Source organism: Lathamus discolor, chromosome 3 (genome assembly GCF_037157495.1).
Source record: "Lathamus discolor isolate bLatDis1 chromosome 3, bLatDis1.hap1, whole genome shotgun sequence".
NCBI lineage: Eukaryota > Metazoa > Chordata > Aves > Psittaciformes > Psittacidae > Lathamus > Lathamus discolor.
Genome location: NC_088886.1, coordinates 142,763,104 through 142,785,090, shown reverse-complemented (window position 1 = coordinate 142,785,090; position 21,987 = coordinate 142,763,104). Strand labels below are relative to the sequence as shown.

Genomic DNA, 21,987 nt, shown 5'->3' with positions numbered 1-21,987 from the left:
TGAAGACAGGCTGAGGAAGTTGGGGCTGTTCAGCCTGGAGAAGAGAAGGCTGCGTGGAGACCTCATAGCAGCCTTCCAGTATCTGAGGGGGGGCTATAGGGATGCTGGGGAGGGACTCTTCACTAGGGACTGTAGTGACAGGACAAGGGGTAACGGGTTAAAACTTAAACAGGGGAAGTTTAGGTTGGAGATAAGGAGGAAATTCTTTCCTGTTAGGGTGGTGAGACACTGGAATGGGTTGCCCAGGGAAGCTGTGAATGCTCCATCCCTGGCAGTGTTCAAGGCCAGGCTGGACAGAGCCTTGGGTGACATGGTTTAGTGTGAACTGTCCCTGCCTGTGGCAGGGGGGTTGGAACTAAATGATCTCAAGGTCCTTTCCAACCCAAACCATTTTGTGATTCTAATGTAGGATATTTGGCCTAAAAAAAAGAGAAGAGTCAGAAGGAACACTGTCTAGAATGAAGATTTCTCCAGAGACAGTGGAAGTCCCCATTCCCTGTGCCCACTGCAAACAGGACAAGAAAAAAATCGTCTGGTGTAAATATTAGTACAATCTTCCTAATTATACAGAAAGATGAGTCTTGGAACAGCGCAGGAAGGTTCGTACTTTCCTTTTCTCAAGTTCAAAGAGCTTAGGCAAGCTTTGGGCAGGAAAGGGGGTGGCATCCTTGGTGCATATCCTTGAACTAGATGATCTGTGATTTCAGGATTTGGGCCTAGAGGCTGTCCTGGCAGAATGACACAGTTACAGAGCTGGAAGAAGCCCTCTATGGTGATAGCCGGGCATGCAGTCCCTCAGAGACTCCTTAGCCAGAAATGGATTTGTTGTACTCAAAGAGATGGTGCGGAGTGAAGGAATCCCACAGCGGCTTTGGAGAAGAGCTTCCAGGGAATGTCTTTTCTTCCTTTTTCAGCCTCTGTAGTTCCAGAGCTGGGGTTTCCCTCTGTCTTTATGTAGAATTCAGGCCTTTGAACCCCACTGAAACAGAAATAGAAAAAGTTGACACTTTCCCACCTTGAGAAATACGCATGTCCCAGACACTCTTATCTCAAAAGCAGAAGAGACAGGCTGTGGAAACATGCGGGCTGGAAATTAAGCTTTTGAATAGGAGCTGAGTCAGAAGAGATTGTATAAATATTTATGTTGGTTTGTTTTGAGTTACTGATGCTGATTTCATCGTTGGTTACATAAAATTTCATAATGATTGTTCAAAAGTCCAGACTGGATTTTAAAAGAGATATACAAAGCATGTTTGACAAATTTCCTACTGCAGTAAGTTTGCTTTAATGATGATTTTAGTGAGTCTAGTTTCTTACTGTAGTAGCTGACTTGGCCTAATTCAATTGGAAGCTGGACAAATACCTCCTTTGGGTCAAATCCACCTTAATCAAATCTCTCAGTATCAATAATCCTATGCCTGCTAAACCCATTAGTTATTTTGGTTGTGTCTGGCAAGATAAAACTCTCTGTACTCAAAACCAGTGATTGTGTTTGTTCCCACATCACTGTATATTAACACAATCTACCTCACAGGGGGGGCTGGAAAATGGATGATCCTTAAGGTCCCTTCAACCCAAACCATTCTGTGATTCTATAATAGATGTATGTAAATACACCTGCAGGCAAACGCGTGTGTACAAATGTGTACATATCCATATAGAGAACAGGTACGTGTCCTGCCTACACACCTCATCGTTTCTGTAAGCAACAGAGGTCCCTGTAGTACAGGACAAAGCTCCCTTTTGGCATCCACTTAAAGGCACCCCTGCAGGCAGGTCCATATCAAGCACCAACACCTTTTAAGTGTGATATTAGCTGAAAATCAGTCATGTTTCTACGATAGCAATGGAAGCAAGATGTATTCAGAAATAAATGTTTGCAGGAAATTTCCTTGTTTGGGAAACAAATGAGCACTTGGTCTGGAAATGCTGCGGTACCAGTGACATCCCTGTGGTACTTGGTGGCATCAAAACTCTTCCAGTGAGCTCTGTTTGCACTGGGATGAGCGCACATGCCTTTGTATGCATCATTTCTCTCTCCGTTTTTCCTAGCTGTCTTTACCAGTAACACTTTCACAGAGCAGGCCAGCCCTCCTCTCTCTCAAATCCATTCATTTATTCATCACCCAGGGCCAATTTTGGTTGCCAATGAACCCAAAGGTGATCCAGACACATTCTTCTCCAACCAGCTCTTTTTCCTGTCATCCCTTGAATGTATTTTTGTGGCTGTAACATAAGAGGGGCATAAAACAAAAGGAGGCCCCACTGAATCACTGCACAACACTTTATTTACCAGCCAACACTACGGCTCTCAGCTTGCCTTTGCCTTTCTGTAGCTATGGGAAAACGAGGGAAAACATGGCTTTGTTCCAAATGGAGGTTGTTTCCACACCCTCGTTAGGAGTTTGGTATAAAACAATGTAATTCAGTGTGAAGAGGTGAGCAGAGGTGTGAACCAGCACTTACTACCGAAGTATAAAGTACACATAATGCAAAGGTTTCATACATGATTTGACACTCAGTTTTTTTCAAGTAACTCAGTTACACGCTAACATGAAATACAAGCCAAACACATAGCATCCACGTCACCAAAATAAGTTATTGGGACATAAAATGAAAATGAAATCCACATTCCAAGTTCTATGTACTTCAGCAACAGAAGATGTCTGGCAGCTTTAGAAGACAGATTATCTCCATATTCTATGTATCACATTCTTCTCCCTGATCTGTTCCCTTAAACTTTGGCACTTACTTAATCACTGAGGTCTTTATTTCAGGAACATGAGCAGCCTTTAACATGGAAGATATCTGAATGTGGAATCCTACAAACAGTAAGTTTCACCTAAAAAAAGAGAGACATTTTTATAGCTTGTTACATCTGGTCAACATCTGTGCTACTACCTGACTTGTATTTTAACTAGCTAAATGAAAATGCCCTATTGAGACAGATGAGCGTTTTTTCATTGCTGAGACTGGCTTTCTTCTCTTTAGATGGCAACAGCATCTGATAACCTCAACTTTCTCAGCAAATTCAAATATGAATGAGTTCAGGTGTGGGTCAGAGAACCTGGATACTGAAATATGAGTCTAACCGAGAGCCACATAGGTATTAACATGTAGTAGATCACAGTGGTGTTAAGGCACCCCTTAGAAACCTCCCACACTCTTCCAAAAGGTGGTATCACACAAGGAGATGTGTAGTGCTTGATAACCAACAGCGCGTAAGAGTCTAGGGCTCTGCCCTCAGTAGCCAAAACCACTACAAGCAACGGCATCCACTGCAGGCAATTGTTTATTCCCCAAAGTTTGCAAATCACAGGCCTCAGGCAAAAAAATACCAAGTAACAATTTACTAATTGTTCAGTAGTATCTCTTGGGATTGCTCAGACTCCTTGAGATCAAGCCCTCAGACACAGCAGTGCTGACCCTGCACTCCCCAGGAATGAGTGATGCTACATCAGAATGATGCTGGTGAACTATTTGGTACTGAAGTTGTTCATGCCAAACTTAAATCAGAATAAAGTGGTTTGATTGGAGCCACTAGAAATGCAAAAGGCAACTTCCTTTCTCATTTGGCTTGATCCATTTGACTCTCACCTTCAGGTTAGTCAAGCTTACCTCCTTTCTCGTGGACCTGCTGATGAAGAAGTAAGCCTCCTCCACGTTCTGGGGTTGCAGATCATTCACAGCCACTATATGGTCTCCATGGTTAAACAAGCATCCCACTTGGCGAGGACCAGTCCACTGTGAGACACTAGGGCATTTGGAGAACAGACAATAAAGGAAATATATGGGATACCCAGTCACTGCTAACAGAAAGGCAATGGATGAACAGGACTGCATTTATGGTACTGCCCTCTGGAAATAACACACAGGTTCAATGACTTTGCAGCTTTTTGATCTGGTTCTAGCTGAAACCAAGCTGCTTCATCCATCCCAACAGGTTCTCCTAAAACAGCACATGACACTGACACTGCAGCATGTTAACAAGTGAGACTGGTGCTAGCAAGTTCACCAGTGAAAGTCAGGGATTACAGTCCAAAAGACTTAATGTAGTTGTTTTAGCACAATGTTTGCCTGAGATGGTTTCTGAAGTCATTCCAAAAGAATGAAATTAAAACTTATTAACGTGTTTTATCCATGATATAACTGCAAGAGATCCATTGCTGTCCTGATAGGACCTTTTTGAGACCTCACTTGGAGCATTGTGTGCAGTTCTGGTGTCCTCAACATAAAAAGGACATGGAACTGCTGGAACAAGTGCAGAGGAGGGCCACGAGGATGATCAGGGGACTGGAGCACCTCCCGTATGAAGACAGGCTGAGGAAGTTGGGGCTGTTCAGCCTGGAGAAGAGAAGGCTGCGTGGAGACCTCATAGCAGCCTTCCAGTATCTGAAGGGGGCCTATAGAGATGCTGGGGAGGGACTCTTCATCAGGGACTGTAGTGACAGGACAAGGGGTAACGGGTTAAAACTTAAACAGGGGAAGTTTAGGTTGGATATAAGGAGGAAATTCTTTCCTGTTAGGGTGGTGAGGCACTGGAATGGGTTGCCCAGGGAGGTTGTGAGTGCTCTATCCTTGGAGGTGTTCAAGGGCAAGCTGGACAGAGCCTTGGGTGAGATGGTTTAGTGTGAGGTGTCCCTGCCCATGGCAGGGGGGTTGGAACTGAATGATCTGAAGGTACTTTCCAACCCTGACTATTCTATGATTCTATGGAAATTCCGGTTTCTCTTTCTTGCTGGTCTCTGATAGACTCTCCTTCACGACAAGCTATTTAGGATTAATTGACCTGACAGCCACTCATTCACATCTGACAGGCACCATCACAAGACATCCAGAACTCACCATATTTGTCCTGCTGCTTCAGTAAGCTTTAGCGAACTGTCAATATCAGCCAGGGGGACGAAAACATCCAACTTCTGCAGTTGAGTCTCATCTTTAATTCGACTGTGAGGGAAAACATCAGAGACCATAGAATCACAGGACATCTCAAGTTGGAAAAGATCCGTAAGGATCATCAAGTCCAATTCCCTGCTCCTCACAGGACTACCTAAAACTAAATCATATGACTGAAAGTATCATACAGATGCTCCTTGAACTCTGAAAGGCTTGACATGCTCTACCAGTGCCTCAGCTGAAACCCATGAACACGTCTGTGTCCTCTGCAGTGAAGATGGAGAAGACACTCACCTGAGCAGTATAGACAACTGAACCACTGACAGTGGTGATGAATTTTTCCTTCTCTGGAGGGCTGGCTGCTGCTCGGTGCTGTCTTCTGGGAATTTTAGGTCTCTGTTTGCTTCCAAGTCACTTGGACATGTGCTGCTGTCCTGGCACTTGGGAAGAGATGGGAGCCCATCATGTCTGCACGTAAGCTGGCAACTCTCATTCAGCAACCTACTGAAGAGGCACGGTGATAAAAAATGAAGTGGTTTGACCATTCCAGGTGCTCTTGTTGTGTTTGAAGCTGGATCAAACAGCCATCAGTGAAGCAAAGAATAACAAGTTCTTGTAGAATATCCAGTGGACAAAATTACAGCTAAATAAAATAAACAGTCCTTCTAAAAATGGACCCTAAATCCCAAAATAAACCTTTTCAGTATTTAAAGACTATTTATGAAGCCTGAAAACATTCCCCCTAACAACATGCCCGGATAAAGAAACTGAGTGCAGAGTGTTGGCCTTGGCTGTACTGGCTTCTGAAGGGATTTAACACTCTCCTCTGGGAGATACAGGGGACATAACTCAGACGTGCTTGAACTCATTTTAGGTTTGATGAGCTTTACAGTGCCTGGAGCCAGATCCCCTCCACACCCCAAACAAGACGGGTTCATAGCAAAAGCTGGTATATTTTGGTACATTTTAACTTGAATGGCATTGACTTGTGAGAGTTTTATAGTAATTCCTTCCAGGGGCTGCCAAAGACACAGAGGAGCTTGAATAGATCTATTGGAATAAACTGGTTCATGAGCCTGCATTTCCAATTGCCTCCCACTATGTGGCATAAGATCTGACTGTCAGTAGGTGGCAGGCTGCAGCTAAAAGCTAATGACCCGTCCTCTGGGTCAGGGGGTGCGGTTTTATTGGGAAGGCACATGTGAGTGCACTGCGCTAGACCATGGACATTGTAAAGTTTCCTTGTGGCATTAACGCTGTGTTACAAAGTTCAGGTCTTTGTGACATGCCAAAACACGGTAGTCAGCATCAGATCTGCTCCTTGAAAGAGAAACTGGGAGGAAGGAAGGAGACAACATACTCAGGATCACAGAACTTCTTACTGCCAAAGCTTGGAGCTTTTCCAGTAAGTTTCCAGCTTTTCCCCAGGTCTGTATTTCTCTTTTAACCACTAGATAATGCTGCCTGTTTGGAGAGGACCTGTCCAAAGGGTTGCTGGGCCTTGGCTACAGTATCTAAGTGAAGTGGTGGGTTGTTCTGTCACCAACACCTAGGCAAAGTATGAGTCAACAAAAAGTGCCGCATTGTATAGTCAGAGCACATCTAAATGCATGAGTTTGCAATGTGAGCTTCAATTTCACCTTTATGAGTTTGAGTTTCACTCTGGTATTGCCACAAGTTCTCAACTTTCTGAACCAAGACCAAAGAAGGATTCACTCAAACAAGATGCAGCCTCTATATATTGTTATGCAAATACCACAGATGACAGCTCTATCTGTACCACTTTGTCACTTCTCAAACCTTAATAAAGTTGTGACTTACAGTGATTTCATTGGCATATAAATGTTCTCCTGTCCTGGGTTCGTCTTCACTTTCTCTTGTACATCAAATCCAGCTGTAGAGTCAGGCTTTGATACCTCAGTAGTCCACTGTTTAAAACACATAAAACATTAATATCATTGCTCTGCCTAGAGAGAAAATCTTAATTTCCTTGTTTGGTTCAGAGCTCATGTTGTTGAAACACGTCAGCTAATATAGCATGGCTGTACAGTCCTGGGACAGAGGCTGTGACTTCTGCAGTGCAGCTTCTCCTGACCACTAACTACATGGGAAGCCTGGGGGAATGAGCATCCCAAATCAGGGGCAAAACGTGTTTAAATTACCAGTATGATTTCTCCTGCTCCCTTGTTTCACAGTGGAATCTAGGTACCAAAATATTTCACAGTGTTTCTAAAGCACTGGTTTGTTTTATGCAGCTTTTCTACCAGAAGGCTCCTTTGAAACGAGTCCAGTGTATTTTTTCTTGTACAAATGAAATCTCTGTTGCCTTTTGCTTTATCTATGTATTTCTTTTGCAAGGTAATAGTGACTCCTTATACAAATTCGTCTTTGGCTCATTAAATGTCTTCTGTCTCCTTGGAGATGCTAACAAACCAACAGAAAAAACAACTGACAAACTACCTGTGCTAAAATATTGCTGGGAGTTTGGTAATAATCTTCATCCTTTTTGATGTCTTCATCTGTATCTGACGACAGCAGATTTTCCTCACACTTTCCCAGAGCTTTATCCTGTTAAACGAATGGGCTTGTATTTAACAGGGTCAGTTACACAGCTTGTTTAAGATGTATTTTTTTAATCTATATGGAGAAGTAATAGCATCAGCAAGCATCCACAGAAAACACGGAAAAACGTGTTTCTCTTTGAGGTGAGATATGCTCAGAGCCAGTCTGGTTTAGAAACAAGGCTTCTGTATTTGTATTTTTGAGATCCACTGCACACAGACAAAACTGGCTACTGGTATTATTACATTAGTACTTCTCATAGATGGATTTGTGGTAACCAGGCAATTGAAATTGTTTGTGTGTTCACAACCTGTTGTTTTGTTTAAAAATCAAGTGAGTCAAACACTCCGGGTATGAACCTGCAGGCATTTAAGGTCACTTGAGTTCTAAAGTCTTTGCACTAGGAAAAAAATCTGTGGAAAACCTAGAAGTGGATCACGATGCATTTGTCCTTTTTAAGCACCTTTTAATTGCTATGGAGTACAGAATGAATTTGGGACTTCCTTGACTAATGAGAAGTCTAATAGCTCATACTTCTCTATGAACTAGAACATACACTGGAGGGCTGGAGATCTGACACGGAATCCTTTGTGTCCTGAGTGATTCTGCTTTCATAGATACTTGAAATTCTAAGTTTGTGGCAATTAGGTAAATCGAGGAGAAATTAATCCCTCCACCACATTTACCTTTCTAAGTCATAAAGATAAATGATTGATTTTCAGAACTCCTGGTTGACTTCACTGTAGTGAAGACTATGGTAATTAGTATTTAGCTGCCTCCCAATGCAATTCTTCACGCCATGCTTGTGGTGCAACCCCTTTTTATCTCTTCACTTACGTTCTTGGTTTCCATGGTGATCGCTTTAATAATTGCTAAATATGCCACAGAATATATTACTGTTGTCAAGGTAAATGAAACTAATTACTCTCTTACATGTAAAGAGAGGAAACTGGCATCGAATAGATATTAAAGATTATGAATGTATTTTTGTTCCTTGTTGGTATAAACAGCATACAAAGCAACCCATGCAGCAGGAGTCAGAACAAACCTGCAAAGATCCTTCAAGAAGTGCGTAACAAAACCACAGCAGGAGCAAAGCTGGCTCTGTAGTCATGATCCAAAGTCATGAATGAGCTTCCTAGTGGCTTTTCATGGGCTTTGGATCAATCAAACAAGTAAACACTTGAGGAGATGGGGGAAGAGGAAGTGATTTTATGAAGTCTTGAGATACTCCAGCTCCTAGGGAATCTCAGAGAGCTGACAGCACTCATCAGCTTCCCAAACGGAGCCTTCAATCACGGACAGTGGCTACCTTTTGCTAAATGCTTAGTGTTTCCCCTTGGCACCATTGCAGATTACAGGGACAGGGGGAAGGAGAAGGTTAAGCTGCAGCAGCACTGCATTGCCACAAAGCAGTTTGTGGACATCCTTGTCCCTCCAGCTGTTTTTACCACCAGAGAAGTGCAGTTAACCTCAGTGTATAGTTATTATCAATTGAACAGCTAAACAAGCTCTTTATGCCTCTGTTGAACCATGATGTGGATTTACATTAGAGAGAAAGTAGACTATGGAGAAAATTTGCTGTAGCACAAGATGGACATGATACCTGGATAACAACTGAGTAATTGTTAATTATAGGCTCCTCAGGGAAAGTTACGTGTTGCACTTGGGCAGAGGAACTTATCAAAGTATCTGTCTGCATCTAACAGATCCTGACAAGGATGCCTAGCTGCCTTCAGCACAGCAATGAGCAGTGTAGGGTGATGCAAGTCAGGGCTCCTTATTTTGAAGTATTTCAGGTATTTAAAGCTGTGTATCAAAATAGCTGATACTCAATTGCTGAGTCAGATTTGGTTTGGTAGGTCCAAGAAGTGAACTGAAAGTGAGCCAGGTCCCCAGACCTCTGCAGGGTCCTTGCCTGTGTGACTAGACTTGGCTGACATTGAAAGGCCTGTGTGTGCATGAGTAATGGCTCCTGAACAAGATCTGGGCCTGGATGAGGGAACCACCAGTAAAAAGCAAAACCCATCAGATGCTAGAAATGTGGAGTCATACTTCTGAAAGGAAGTAAATACAAGGGATTAATCTGGAAATCAGCTGTCTAGACATCACTGAGCACAGAATAGATCTGGAGATGTTAGCAGATGCTGAACTTATGAGGCAACTGAAGTATTTTTATTGAATGAACAAACATTTCTGTTTCTTCTTAGCTGCATGGCAAGGTCAGTTATTTTCACACATGCTGAAACAGAAATACGAGCTTCCTGCTATTGCCTCTCCTTCAGGCTAAAAAGGTAAAATACAGATTCCTTGTATTTTAACCCTCATGGCCAGTCTGTCTTGTGTCTAGACAGCTGCTTGTATTACATATAATATGTGCTCTCTGAGGCATCATAAGTATGAGGAGAATTAACAAATGAGGCAGAAAAGGCATGCATAAGGAAGAGACAGAAAGACAGCCTTGGTATGCATCCAGAGGAGGAGTAGTTAAGTCAGACTAAGGGTTAACTCAATGCATTTCAGAGCTCAGACTCACAGTTGGATTATTGCAGCTTCATAAAGTACTGTGCATCAGCTTAGCTTTGCTAACAGCCCATGGCATTCCAATGTTGTTTCAACTATTTTCACTTCTTTCCACTAAATTTAGCTCTATTATCTCATATGTGCTGCCAGCCCATATACATGGATGGTGACTGCAATATGTGAGTTACCACACTGTTAGCTATGACAGTAGAAATTCCCTAGATCATAGCCCAATGCATAAACTGCCAATAAATATTTGGGTTTAAACTCAGCTTCCAAACTGCATTCTGGTGTGGTAGAGCCTTGGCTGCGCCTTCTGTTCTGTTGACACTGCTGCGCAGGGAGAGGATGGGTGAAAACCACCTGATTGCTGCAGGAGTTTGCTCAGGAAACGCAGGTCAGAACATTCAGCCAATAACGCACGGTAACATTCATCACTGTGTCTTTTTGGATCATCCCTGCCAGACATGGAAGCTAAATTACCTGAAGTCATATTAATGCTGACAGAAGGTCAGCCCTGAGGTGTGCCTTGATTTAACAAATCTGTGTTCTGTAGTTCAGCAGTTCAGTTTGATTGATTGAACTGCTACTGGCAGAGGCTGCAGAAAAGAAAGCGTTTAGGAAGATTGTGGCACAGATGGGAAATGCAACGGGAGGAGCAAATCCTCAAGCAGAGCAACCTGAGAGTTTTTAAATAACTTCTTAGGAAGTTATTTTCAGTGCTAAACAAGACAACAGGCAAAATATTTAGGAACCTCTCATAGTGAAAACCAATTCAGTGTGCTGGGAAAGTATCATCTATAGTTACAGATACTCAGGCGAGATAAGAGCCAACAGTCACTTCTGCAGACTAAGTAAAGAGCTGTTCTGCTCACCAGACTTGGAAAAATTCCTCTTGGTGAGTCACACTGAGCCTGCTGAGGGCCAGGATCTGAGTTAGGCCTGTTCTTGTCTTCTGAGGAACCATTCTCCTATACACAAAAGGAAAGAAGTTGACTCCTAAAGGTACACTGGAGGTGCTTCACCTGCACTCAGCGTCCTCTAGCTAGGCCATGTGCATACAGCTTTGTGACTAGAGAAAACCAACAATTCCTTGGCTGCTATTCAGCCTGTCACCAGAGGATGAGGACTGCAATTGCTTTGGGACAGAAGCAGTGCTTTCCTTCCTGTCTATTTAAATACTGAGGGGGAAGATCTGATCTGGAAGGCACAGAGAAACTGAATCTGAACTCCCCTCTAAGTGTTACAGCCTGAAGAGAGAGACAGAGAAAAAGCACAGTCACAAAACAGGAGGAATGTGGCTAGCAGCTGCCAAAACAATCATCACACAGCTTTACGAAGGCACGTCAAAGCGAATCTTCAGGGGCTTATTTCATGCCTGCTAATCTTTGCCAGTCAGTTGAGACAGCGAGCGAGTATCATTTCTCATTGCCATCAACACCTGCCTTTACTTACATGCAGACTTTCCTCAAAAGTCTTTCCTTTCTGGGCACTTTCTGACGTTATCATCTAGCTCCTACTCATGAACCTCACCGGGGAGCAGAACAGACCACCTGGGCACCCACGGCACAAACTCTGAAGAACTTGTGGTGGAAAAAGTCAAGTATACAAACCAAATACCACCGTCACTCCCCAGAACAAGCTCATTATAAGCATGCCTCATCTGTTTACCTTCTGGTAGCTCTGCCTTTCTAGGAAACTGGTCGTATCTATAGAATTCAAGAACAGTGGCAAAGAGGAAGGCCGGCTTCTGACTTCTGAATTTGGCAGATCTTGGTTCTAGAAGTAAGATAACAGCAGTGTAAAAAGACAGGTACCTGTTGGGAATGGGCTACAATATACCAACACATGCCACTAGTCTAAATCTTTACTTCTAATGGCTCAGAGTGGTTGTCTACATGACATTTTTCAGTCAATAGGTTTGCTCTGCTTGCACTTTGAGCTGACTGAAAGCTGCAGGGATGTAAGTAGCTTAGTACTGAGTCTGAATAGTAGGCCTGGCTGGCTGACAAGGTGAAGGAATTTGAGACTGAGCTTGAATTAATAATCGGGCTTCAGCTGGTTCGTAACACAGACAGAGTAGATGTGGGCTGGTTTGTAAAACAGCACATAAATATAACTAAAAAGCATGCAGTAAGATAGCACACAGGCTTGCATTCTGACTCATCAAGGTGCAATTCACTGCAGCATAATGTCAATCATCTCCTAATTTCCATGTAGCTTACTCTTCAAAGAGATTCTTTCAATATCAAATCAATCCCAGCACAGACAGACTGTGTAGCACCTGCTCAATGCATAAAACCAGGGTACAGGATTTATATGGAAAATGAATTTCTGATTAAGCAAGGCAAGGGCCAACTTGCAAAGCCAAAGTCAGGTTTCTAATGACATTGCAAACTTCTTTCTTTCTAAAACCAACTGCAGAAACGTGTCACCTGAGGGCAGCATCCACCTCTTTTGACTTCTTTGCAGACTGAAGATATCACAGTGACCCAGTCCTCTGTTTCCTGCCTGTAGTTTGGAACAATGGAAGTGAAAACCTATTCACAGGTAAAACACAAGGAAAGCTCATTTGCCTACCTACTTCCTCCTGTGTGGCCAAAAACAATGCTTCCTGAAATCAATGGAGAAAATGTGCACTTTTGTTTCAAAAGAGAGTGCTGGGTTTGACTTCAGAGAGATACAGCCCAATACTGGGAGCTAAAAGGTATTCAGGAGGGAATAGTATGTGTGTGTGCAAGAGACATGGAGATGGAAAGAGATGGGGAGGTGGGATGGTGCTTTCTGCTTCGTTTTCTGTGTGTAATGCTGTTCTGTTGAGTCCTGCCTTAAACACAGCTAGCAAGGCTTGGGAATGCATTTGGGCTAGCAGGATGTGAAACATGCCACGAAAGGACCCTGGAAGCCCTGTTTCATGCTTGTGGTGGATTTAGCTGGATTAACTCCAGACCACTTCCCACCAATCATGGGCTGTGAGAGCAGTGCCCTGGGGGAAAGCATGAGGTGGCACTCTTAAGTGGCACACAGGTATGTGTTTGTCTTCAGCACTTATCAGCATTTCACACATCAGCTGCTCTTCTGGGAAGGCAGAAAACCCCCTGACGCGCCTGTGGCTGGGAAACTGAAGAGGAAAAGCAGGAAGCAGCAGCAGAGGAGCCCTGTGCCAAATGTCCTCCATCACCTAACTGAGCTTTGGCTCATCACTGTGACAGCAGCAGTTTCTGCCCCTGCTGAGGACTGGATTGCAGCCCAGGAAAGCAGGGAGCACACCATCCTGCTGCAGTAAAGGCCCCAGGCATTCCTCTTAGGATCTGTTTTCACTTGGGAGAATTTTCCAGTGATTTATCCACAAGGAGAAGAAGCTTTCCTCACTCCCAGCAGCCACTGAGTGAGAAGACAAAGCTCTCTGCTCTTCCTTGACCCTTAATAGTACAGTTTGACGTGGCACTGCCACAGTGATGTGCTGCCGCCATCCCCATTCCCAGCCATGTGCTCCTGCCAGTTCCTTGTGTTGGACATTGTAAGCGTGGATGCAGGGAAGGTTAGCTCACCTACCTGAACCAGCAAAACATTGACCCAACCATGGGGGGAAAATGATACAGGAAAGAGCAGTTTTCCATTGAATCAACCATTGATCAACCATCCCAGAGCTGAGCAGTCAGTAGCTGAGACACAAGAAGGGGTGAAAGCGGCTGGGAAGGCTGGACCTTGCCTTGGGGCAGTGGTTTACTGTTACATTATCTTAACTGTAATGTCTGTATTTGCACATCTTTCTGTGCCTACCTGCTGCTCCCAATGAGGTAGTAACACCTCTTTTCAGTGCTGATGGACATCACCTGCTCAGGGAGGCATTTAAACATCTTCTTCACCATCTCCATCATTTCGGATTTGCTGATGCCAACTTCAATATTTGTGATTCTGTTAAGAGAACCATACGGAACATCCTATATAACTATACATACATAGATAAAAACATACACACACATATGCGTGTATGCGTGTATATTACTCTAAGCACAGCATAATACGGTGGGTTCTGCATGGGAAAAGGTAAACAAAAAAACATCCTTAAGATAATAAGCACACACAATCAAAAGATATGGTCTTTCAGGGAAGAGAACTTCCAAGCAAAAGAATAAAATTGACTTTAGCAAAGACTTGTGTCCAGATTTCAGATCTAAAAAAGGGGCTGTTGGTCTAACACAGTCTTGAAAAGAAATGATAGTAAGAAAAACTGGCAGATGTCTTTGAACCACTGCAGAACAACACACTCGATTTGAAATTAATTGTGTATTTACAGTGTTTCAATGGAGGGGAAGAGGAACAGGGTGTTCCTCTTAATGGATCCTTAAATGTAAGCACTGCTTCCATTAACTCCAAAGAAGTTAAATGAGTAAAAATAACAACTACAATGCTGATGGTAATAATGTAACCACATCCAACTGAGCAAGTTGGAGTTTCTTTGAAAGCTTCACAATGTAAACCCTTTTAATGGAAAAAGCACAATAGTAATGGGAGTACAGTGACTTCCATGCCTAACAATTCCAGATGCCCGGAGTATTAAGCTCCAGGTCTAGCTGGTAAAATCTTTAACATTACATTTCCCTTTACATTTAAAGTTTCCTTTCCAAGCATCTCATACCATATGTAACATGGTGAAGGGTGCTAGTACAAGGTCAGTGACACCCAGCCTTGCTGCAGTGCACACAGTGCTGAGAGGAATGAATGTTCAGTTGATACGCTGGAGGGAAGGGATGCCATCTAGAGGGACTTTGACACGCTTGTGAGGTGGGCTGATGCCAGCCTCATGAAGTTCAGTCATGCCAAGTGCAAGGTCCTACACCTGGGTCGGAGCAATCCCAGGCACAGCCACAGGTTGGGCAAAGAAGAGATTCAGAGCGGCCCTGCAGAGAAGGACTTGGGCGTACTGGTCGATGAGAAAATGAACATGAGCCGGCTGCAGTGCGCGCTCGCAGCCCAGAAAGCCAACCGTATCCTGGGATGCATCAAAAGGAGTGTGACCAGCAGGTCGAAGGAGGTGATCCTGCCCCTCTACTCTGCTCTTGTGAGACCTCACCTGGAGCAGTGTGTGCAGTTCTGGTGTCCTCAACATGAAAAGGACATGGAACTGCTGGAACAAGTCCAGAGGAGGCCATGAGGATGATCAGGGGACTGGAGCAGCTCCCGTATGAAGACAGGCTGAGGAAGTTGGGGCTGTTCAGCCTGGAGAAGAGAAGGCTGCGTGGGGACCTCATATCAGCCTTCCAGTATCTGAAGGGGGGCTATAAGGATGCTGGGGAGGGACTCTTGTTAAGGGACTGTAGCAATAGGACAAGGGGTAACGGGTTCAAACTTAAACAGGGGAAGTTTAGATTGGCTATAAGGAGGAAGTTCTTTACTGTTAGGGTGGTGAGGCACTGGAATGGGTTGCCCAAGGAAGCTGTGAATGCTCCATCCCTGGCAGTGTTCAAGGCCAGGTTGGACAGAGCCTTGGGTGGGATGGTTTAGTGTGAGGTGTCCCTGCCTATGGCAGGGGGGTTGGAACTGGATGATCTTAAGGTCCTTTCCAACCCTAACAGGCAAAGCGGAACAATTTCTTGTTGGGGCAAGAGCAGCCAGCATCAGTCCAAAAGGGGCTATGTGAAAGCTAGGAGACCTCTGCATGACTTGCAAAGTACTTTGTAAAGCCATAAGGTTTTATATATGTGTGTGTGTGTGTATGTGTACAAATACATATATGAAGGCTGTGTACCCCAGTTCAGAGTGGCATAGCCCATCCTTGCATGTGAGCGCATAACACTGTCCTCACAGGAGATAAAATATCTTCTGTTATAGGAATCCTTTGGGATCACAGAGCCAGGATGTCTGGTTTGCACATACCACATCACCACAATCACTCACACAAATGTATCATATTTCATCAAAGCAATCTAGGATTTTTACTTCTATATATATAATACAAGTTGCACCCAAAGCCTACAGAAGCCGAAAGGACGCTCTTCTGGACTTCAGTGGGATTTGGATCAATAACCTCACTCAGCAACAAGTGTCTGTACAATCAATGCCCATTTAAGAGTGTTGATACATGAAAAAGTGACACATTTAGTTACATACTGATCAACAGCTATGGAGCCTTTTATGTTCTGGCCTTTCAGATACTTCAGGATGTAATTGCCCTTGCTGGATTTGGACAAGATGAAAAAACGCCTTTTCCAGGAATTCTGCCGAAGAGAAAGTAATTTGTGTCTCATTAGATTCCAGGATAGCAAAAATAACAGATGCTTGCTGAGAGATTGATGGAATATGACTAATCTGTGCTAGTTTACCTGTGAGTTGAAAAGTTGAAGAGGTGGTGATTTGATGAGGAACCCGTGCTTGCACACTCCACCTTCAGGGCAAAATGTATTTGGAGTTCCCACTAATCAAAGGGAAGTGAACAGCACCATTACTTATTTTGTTGGCAATTAACCTCTTACAAAGACCTGGAAATTGTTGCTGAGCACTGGGCTTCTGTGCTTAAATGCACATAAACTACATTACAATTAGAGAAGACAAACAGAAATCAAGGCTATAAAATATAAGGCCAGACCATGCTTCCCTGATGTCAACATTACTGCTGGCCACTGTCCCAGGCTGTAAACAAATGATAGTGACAATGTAGGGAAGATATCATGGAAGGTATCCTGTGCCTCTGTCTTATTTAACTGGTCTTACTTAACTTCTGGAGTCTGGTCTTATTTAACTTCATAATTCGGGATCTTAAAGACAGTAAGCAGCCCCTGATGAAATCTGTAGATGGCATTCACTTTGGATAGGTTGCAGACACAGCTAAGGATAGATCATCTTACACTGTGAATCATGTTGTGACAACAGGAAAAGTCTTTAAAAGTAAAATATGACGGGGGGTGGGAAATGCCTCAATGCATTCATGTGTACTCTGTAGCCAGTTGTAGTTTAGGATTCATGTTTTTCAATCACTGATCAAAATCTCACTTTTATTAATGTACTTTAACTTCCACTGAAAGGACTGGCAGTATCATTCCATTTTTTAACCCATAAACCATGTATGGGAAATTATGATTTCTGAAGAATCCAGTGCCTGAAAGGAGCAGAGACAACCTCATTTTAGATCTTTCAGTAAGAGAAGATACATAATATAGATACGTTCTAGGAAATATAACATGACCAAACTTTGTGGTGGTGCAAGAAATGCTTGGTTCTGAAATCCCATTTACTACTGACTTGAGTGGAGGTTAAGGCTTCATCACCAGTGCCTTGGACATACTGAGTGTACCTTCCAGTTCCCAGTTAATGTGATTGGGACAATAGAAACTTCTGCTATAAAGGGAAATGCTGCATTTAGGACAGATTCTTTAAGGAAGGAAGCAGAGGGCAGAATTAATACACAGTGTAAGTCCAAGTGAGATCTGAATACTTTCAGTATGCTGTTTTCACCTGTTTTTCACCATTTACCACAAAATCCTTGGCACGCAGAGGGCAAAGAGAATGGTACCATATGCTGATAAGAATGGACTGAAACCTGATTAAACCTTACCACTGAAAAACCTTAGGAAACAACATTTTGTACCTGCAGAATTTCTTTTCGCTGTAGAAGCCATCCTGACTGTTTCTTTCACCCAGATAGTAAGCAGAGCAAGAACATTGAAGATAATTCCTTTGGCTTTACTTGCTGCTGAGCTGCACTTGACTGCATGCACAGTTGCCTGAGAAAATAACAAATACCTCACAAGTGGGTGTTTTTTTCCTAGTGATGATTAAACTATGTAAAATGAGCACAGAAAACCTATAATAAGCTATATAAATAATATAAATAATAAATAAACTATATAATCTATAATAAATTATATAATTTCATATAAGCATAATACATCATAGTATTTTATATTACAAAGTAAATTATACCTTTTATGCCCCGATGTTATATTCACTTTGTTACAATACAGTTATAAAATTACAAATAATAAGACATTATAAATTCCTATAGACCAAAGAGATGGTTTGCCTAGGACATCGCGTGACCTGTCAGGAGAACCTCATTTTGCCCCTTCCTCTGCACTAGATGGAACACCTATAATCTGGGAATATCATAGAATCATAGAATAGTTAGGGTTGGAAAGGACCTCAAGATCATCTAGTTCCAACCCCCCTGCCACAGGCAGGGACACCTCACACTAAACCATCCCACACAAGGCTTCATCCAGCCTGGCCTTGAACACTGCCAGGGATGGAGCACTCACAACCTCCCTGGGCAACCCATTCCAGGGTCTCACAACCCTAACAGGAAAGAATTTCCTCCTTATCTCCAATCTAAACTTCCCCAGTTTCAGTTTTAACCCGTTACCCCTTGTCCTGTCACTACAGTCCCTGATGAAGAGTCCCTCCCCAGCATCCCTATAGGCCCCCTTCAGGTACTGGAAGGCTGCTATGAGGTCTCCATGTAGCCTTCTCTTCTCCAGGCTGAACAGCCCCGACTTCCTCAGCCTTGCTGACTCTGCCTTAGCAGTGTGATCAGCCCTGTATAAAATAAGCACAGCTTGGCCTAAAGAACTGAAAATCTATTCAGAAAGTCTAGTCATAATACCATAGTAATTATAGTAATTTGCAAGTCTGTAGCATTCTTAATGCAATGCCCTCATAGTAATTTATTAACAGCGATGAAATAAACTTCACAGCTTTCAAGGAGGTGGATTAATATTGTGATTTTTCAGAGGGGTGAACAGAAAGTATCTGGTTTTATTGACATCAGTTTAGTTTTGCAGTGTCTCCTCCAGTATCACCAAGGAAATGTGAATCTCACTGTAAACCTGAGAAGATAAATAACCTGTGCATTGGCACAGCCAGGCTCTGGCAGAGATGAGAGCAGAGGCTAGCAGAGAGGCAGAAAGCGCTGATGTCTTTCCAGGGATTTCTCCGAAGTTTTGTTAAATCACCCTTCAACAAAATATGTAGGCAGTGGTCTTGGGATTTGGTTAAGTGCTCTAGAGATGAAGCATTTAGAAGGTAAATGGTGCGTTTGGTTAATGGGCTTCCATGAGGTTTTTTATTGGAGCTAATTTGCCTTTTGGTGTTTTCCTTTGGGAAGAACACTGGGTGTCAAGATAAGAGAGCCAGACCTCCAAAGCACTGCTATTCCTTTGCAATGCATTTGTGAGCTCTGCACTCCTTCCCATCAACTGCACACACACCACTACATTTTGCACACCGGAGAGCTTTTTATTCTCTCACAATTCCTTCTTTGTCCATCAAAAATCAGATCTAGCTTCTCTCATACACTTACATCTCCAATGTGTAACAGCATGTCTGTTTGTAACATCATTTAGGAAACTAAAGTTTCCATTTGCCTTACCACAAAGCTCTGATCTATTGCAAAATCAAATCCTTTCCTGTTAGTAACTTGGTTTGAAGTTGGTTGTTAGCTGCAATGAGGCTACAATCTCCAGCATGCAGAGCCTCTTCTGGGAAAATGTGAAGGGTTGCAAGTGCTGTTCTCTCATCCTCTGCTGAGCTCCCTGGCTGGGCTGAGAGATCTAAGGGGTTTCTTTAGTTTCTGTTTCTTCAGTGATTGACTTCATGGTGCCAGCAGTAAACATGGTATGGTCAGGAGTGGTGGTCAGAAAGGGCTGGCTATTTTCTGGCCTCGCTCATCTGACATAGGGTTGATTACACACAAATTTCTACCTCTGACACACAACTAAAGCTATAGACTTCCTCATCTCATCAGGCAATACCATGCTGTAGATGAGAATGACCTACTGCAAACTTAGGTCCACTGCAGATCTCTGCATGGCATTTCTGCCTGTATTCTTTTGTGGGTTTTGGTTTGGTGATTTTTAGGAAAACCTTAGTGATTTTGCCTTTTAGGGAGAAACATCTGTTGTACAGATTTACTGCTAGGGTTTTCATCTGTTGCCTACCCCCAAAAAGACAAAAAAGTGACTTCCAAACCTAAAAATAACTGCACACCAAGTCAGACTGTTAGTGCCAACAGCAGGGTTGCAATGAAAGACAATGTAATACTCTTTCCTACATGACCGACAGTCACTGTGACAGGCAAATGAAGTAATTCTTGCAAAACAATGTTCCTATGATAGGAAGAAAGTCTCTTCTAGGTCTCAGCAAAAGTCAAGATTTACATGAAGAAAGAAACCCATGAGGTTACAGCTGCGCTACCTATCTCACTTCATTTTGGGAACAAGCTTTTACTTGTTGCATTTAATTGCCTTTTCAATGGAAAGCAACATTTTAAACAGCTTAAGTCTAAATCAGAATAGACAACACCAGTTCTGTGACTATTCCCCCTCACATTTTTGTGTGCCTGGCATTAGGAGATTCGATCGCTTTCAACCTTTTGAAATGCCATGAGGCACTTCAGTTAAAATGCAAAAAAAATGCTTCAAATTATTCAGATGTAGGCTATTATAAAGCTTCCAAAATACAATACCAAGATAAGGAAAACAAACTGTGGTAATACTTACAGGTAAAATATCTTTATGGTGCAGAAGGTCTTAGAGAAATACACCTTTAAGCATTTCCAAACTCCTTGTATTGCCTCCTGGAGCAAAGCACAGTGTGTCCTTGCCCTGCATTGTGACAGCCTTCTTATAGCCCATGTGCAAATACAAACACCCTGAAATTTGACCCACACGGAAATTTCTGCCATTGCCATGGGAAGCAAATTAAAGGCTGTTCTGAAAGGGGAAATCCAAGAGATTAATGTTCACTTAGAAGCAATGATAAAATACAGACATTTGAGGCAGCTATAAACATCACCCTTGCATAAAAGAAGCCTGGAGACAGCTTGCATTTGTTGTTTCAGCTTTCTAAAGTCCCTTCATTTCCCCTAAGCTGTATCTAAAACACAGTACACACACCCATGATTGAAAGATAAGGCAACAGTAATAACACTAAAAGATCATAAAGTCCAATAAAATGTAACCAAGTTCAGATTTAAAGAACATAATTTACTGAAACACACAACAGTAAAGCTACTTCTTATGCTACTTACATAACTGTAAAGGCATTTTATGCTTGGTGCAAGATTAAGTGCTGGTAGGTCAGGATATTTTCTTTAAAGCATTTTCATCTTTTACTTTTTTCATGGATTACCCACTGTAAAACTTCGGATAAGAATCATAGAACAGTTAGGGTTGGAAAGGACCTTAAGGTCATCCAGTTCCACCCCATTGCCATGGGCAGGGACACCTCACACTAGACCATGTCACCTAAGGCTCTGTCCAACCTGACCTTAAACACTGCCAGGGATGGAGCATTCACCACGTCTTTGGGCAACCCATTCCAGTGCCTCACTGTCGTGAAAGGAAGACTTGGACAACTCAATATGAGTTAACAGCAAGCTTCGTTTATTGGGCTTCTACCTTCGGTTAATATAACAGTGAATATGCAAATACTAGGCACTTGATTGGTTCTGCCACAAATAAGGCATTGTGTAAGCTCTATATTTTTGCAGCTACACCGTGCACCCCCCCACGATCCTCCTTCTCACGCACTTATCACTTAGTGGCCTTGGCTGTGATTGGTCATAGTATGTTGCTGTTTGCCGGTGTCCTTCAGTTCCTCATTATCTGGTGTGAGAGGTTTGCACCATGTTCTACACAGATGTCTTGTTTCAGCTCGTTGATGGGAACGTGACCTTTTGACCTTTTTCGACAAGCCAATCCTCCACACCTCACCACCCTAACAGGAAAGAACTTCCTCCTTATATCCAATCTAAACTTCCCCTGTTTAAGTTTTAACCCGTTACCCCTTGTCCTGTCACTACAGTCCCTGATGAAGAGTCCCTCCCCAGCATCCTCATAGGCCCCCTTCAGATACTGGAGGGCTGCTGTGAGGTCTCCACGCAGCCTTCTCTTCTTGAAACGCGTCAAAGAACTTCTGAATTCCTGGCTGAGAAAGGCATTGGGATCTATTGCGTCTGGTTTTCACCAGAGTGAAGGACAAACATGCAGATATTAACAGGAAATTTTT

General features: G+C 43.0%; 1 protein-coding gene and 1 long non-coding RNA gene across 7 annotated transcripts; one reads left to right on the top strand and one right to left on the bottom strand.

The window, feature by feature from the left end:
• Positions 1-4: 4 nt before the first annotated feature.
• PLEKHS1 (pleckstrin homology domain containing S1) lies at positions 5-21,322 on the bottom strand. Of its 5 annotated transcripts, none has more exons than XM_065672295.1 (15): positions 20,478-21,322; positions 17,570-17,705; positions 16,308-16,399; positions 16,096-16,202; positions 13,765-13,899; positions 12,417-12,492; positions 11,653-11,760; positions 10,857-10,952; positions 7,357-7,464; positions 6,718-6,824; positions 5,191-5,397; positions 4,846-4,947; positions 3,619-3,754; positions 2,753-2,842; positions 5-979 (listed from the first exon to the last, which is right to left on the bottom strand). In XM_065672295.1, the coding sequence occupies exons 2-14, from the start codon at positions 17,598-17,600 to the stop codon at positions 2,774-2,776; spliced, it is 1,374 nt and encodes a 457-aa protein (XP_065528367.1). In that variant the 5' UTR covers positions 17,601-17,705; positions 20,478-21,322; the 3' UTR covers positions 5-979; positions 2,753-2,773. The 5 variants fall into 5 exon arrangements, with proteins under 5 accessions (XP_065528367.1, XP_065528369.1, XP_065528366.1 ...); XM_065672294.1 differs by having other exon boundaries at positions 6-979; positions 5,191-5,400; positions 20,478-21,321; XM_065672297.1 differs by lacking the exon at positions 10,857-10,952 and having other exon boundaries at positions 5,191-5,400; positions 20,478-21,321.
• On the top strand, positions 5,251-14,061 carry LOC136010701 (uncharacterized). 2 transcript variants are annotated; one of them, XR_010610968.1, is made up of 3 exons: positions 5,251-6,301; positions 12,406-12,531; positions 13,027-14,061. It is a non-coding gene; the product is annotated as an uncharacterized LOC136010701 (long non-coding RNA). The 2 variants fall into 2 exon arrangements; XR_010610969.1 differs by having other exon boundaries at positions 5,251-6,324.
• Positions 21,323-21,987: the final 665 nt, after the last annotated feature.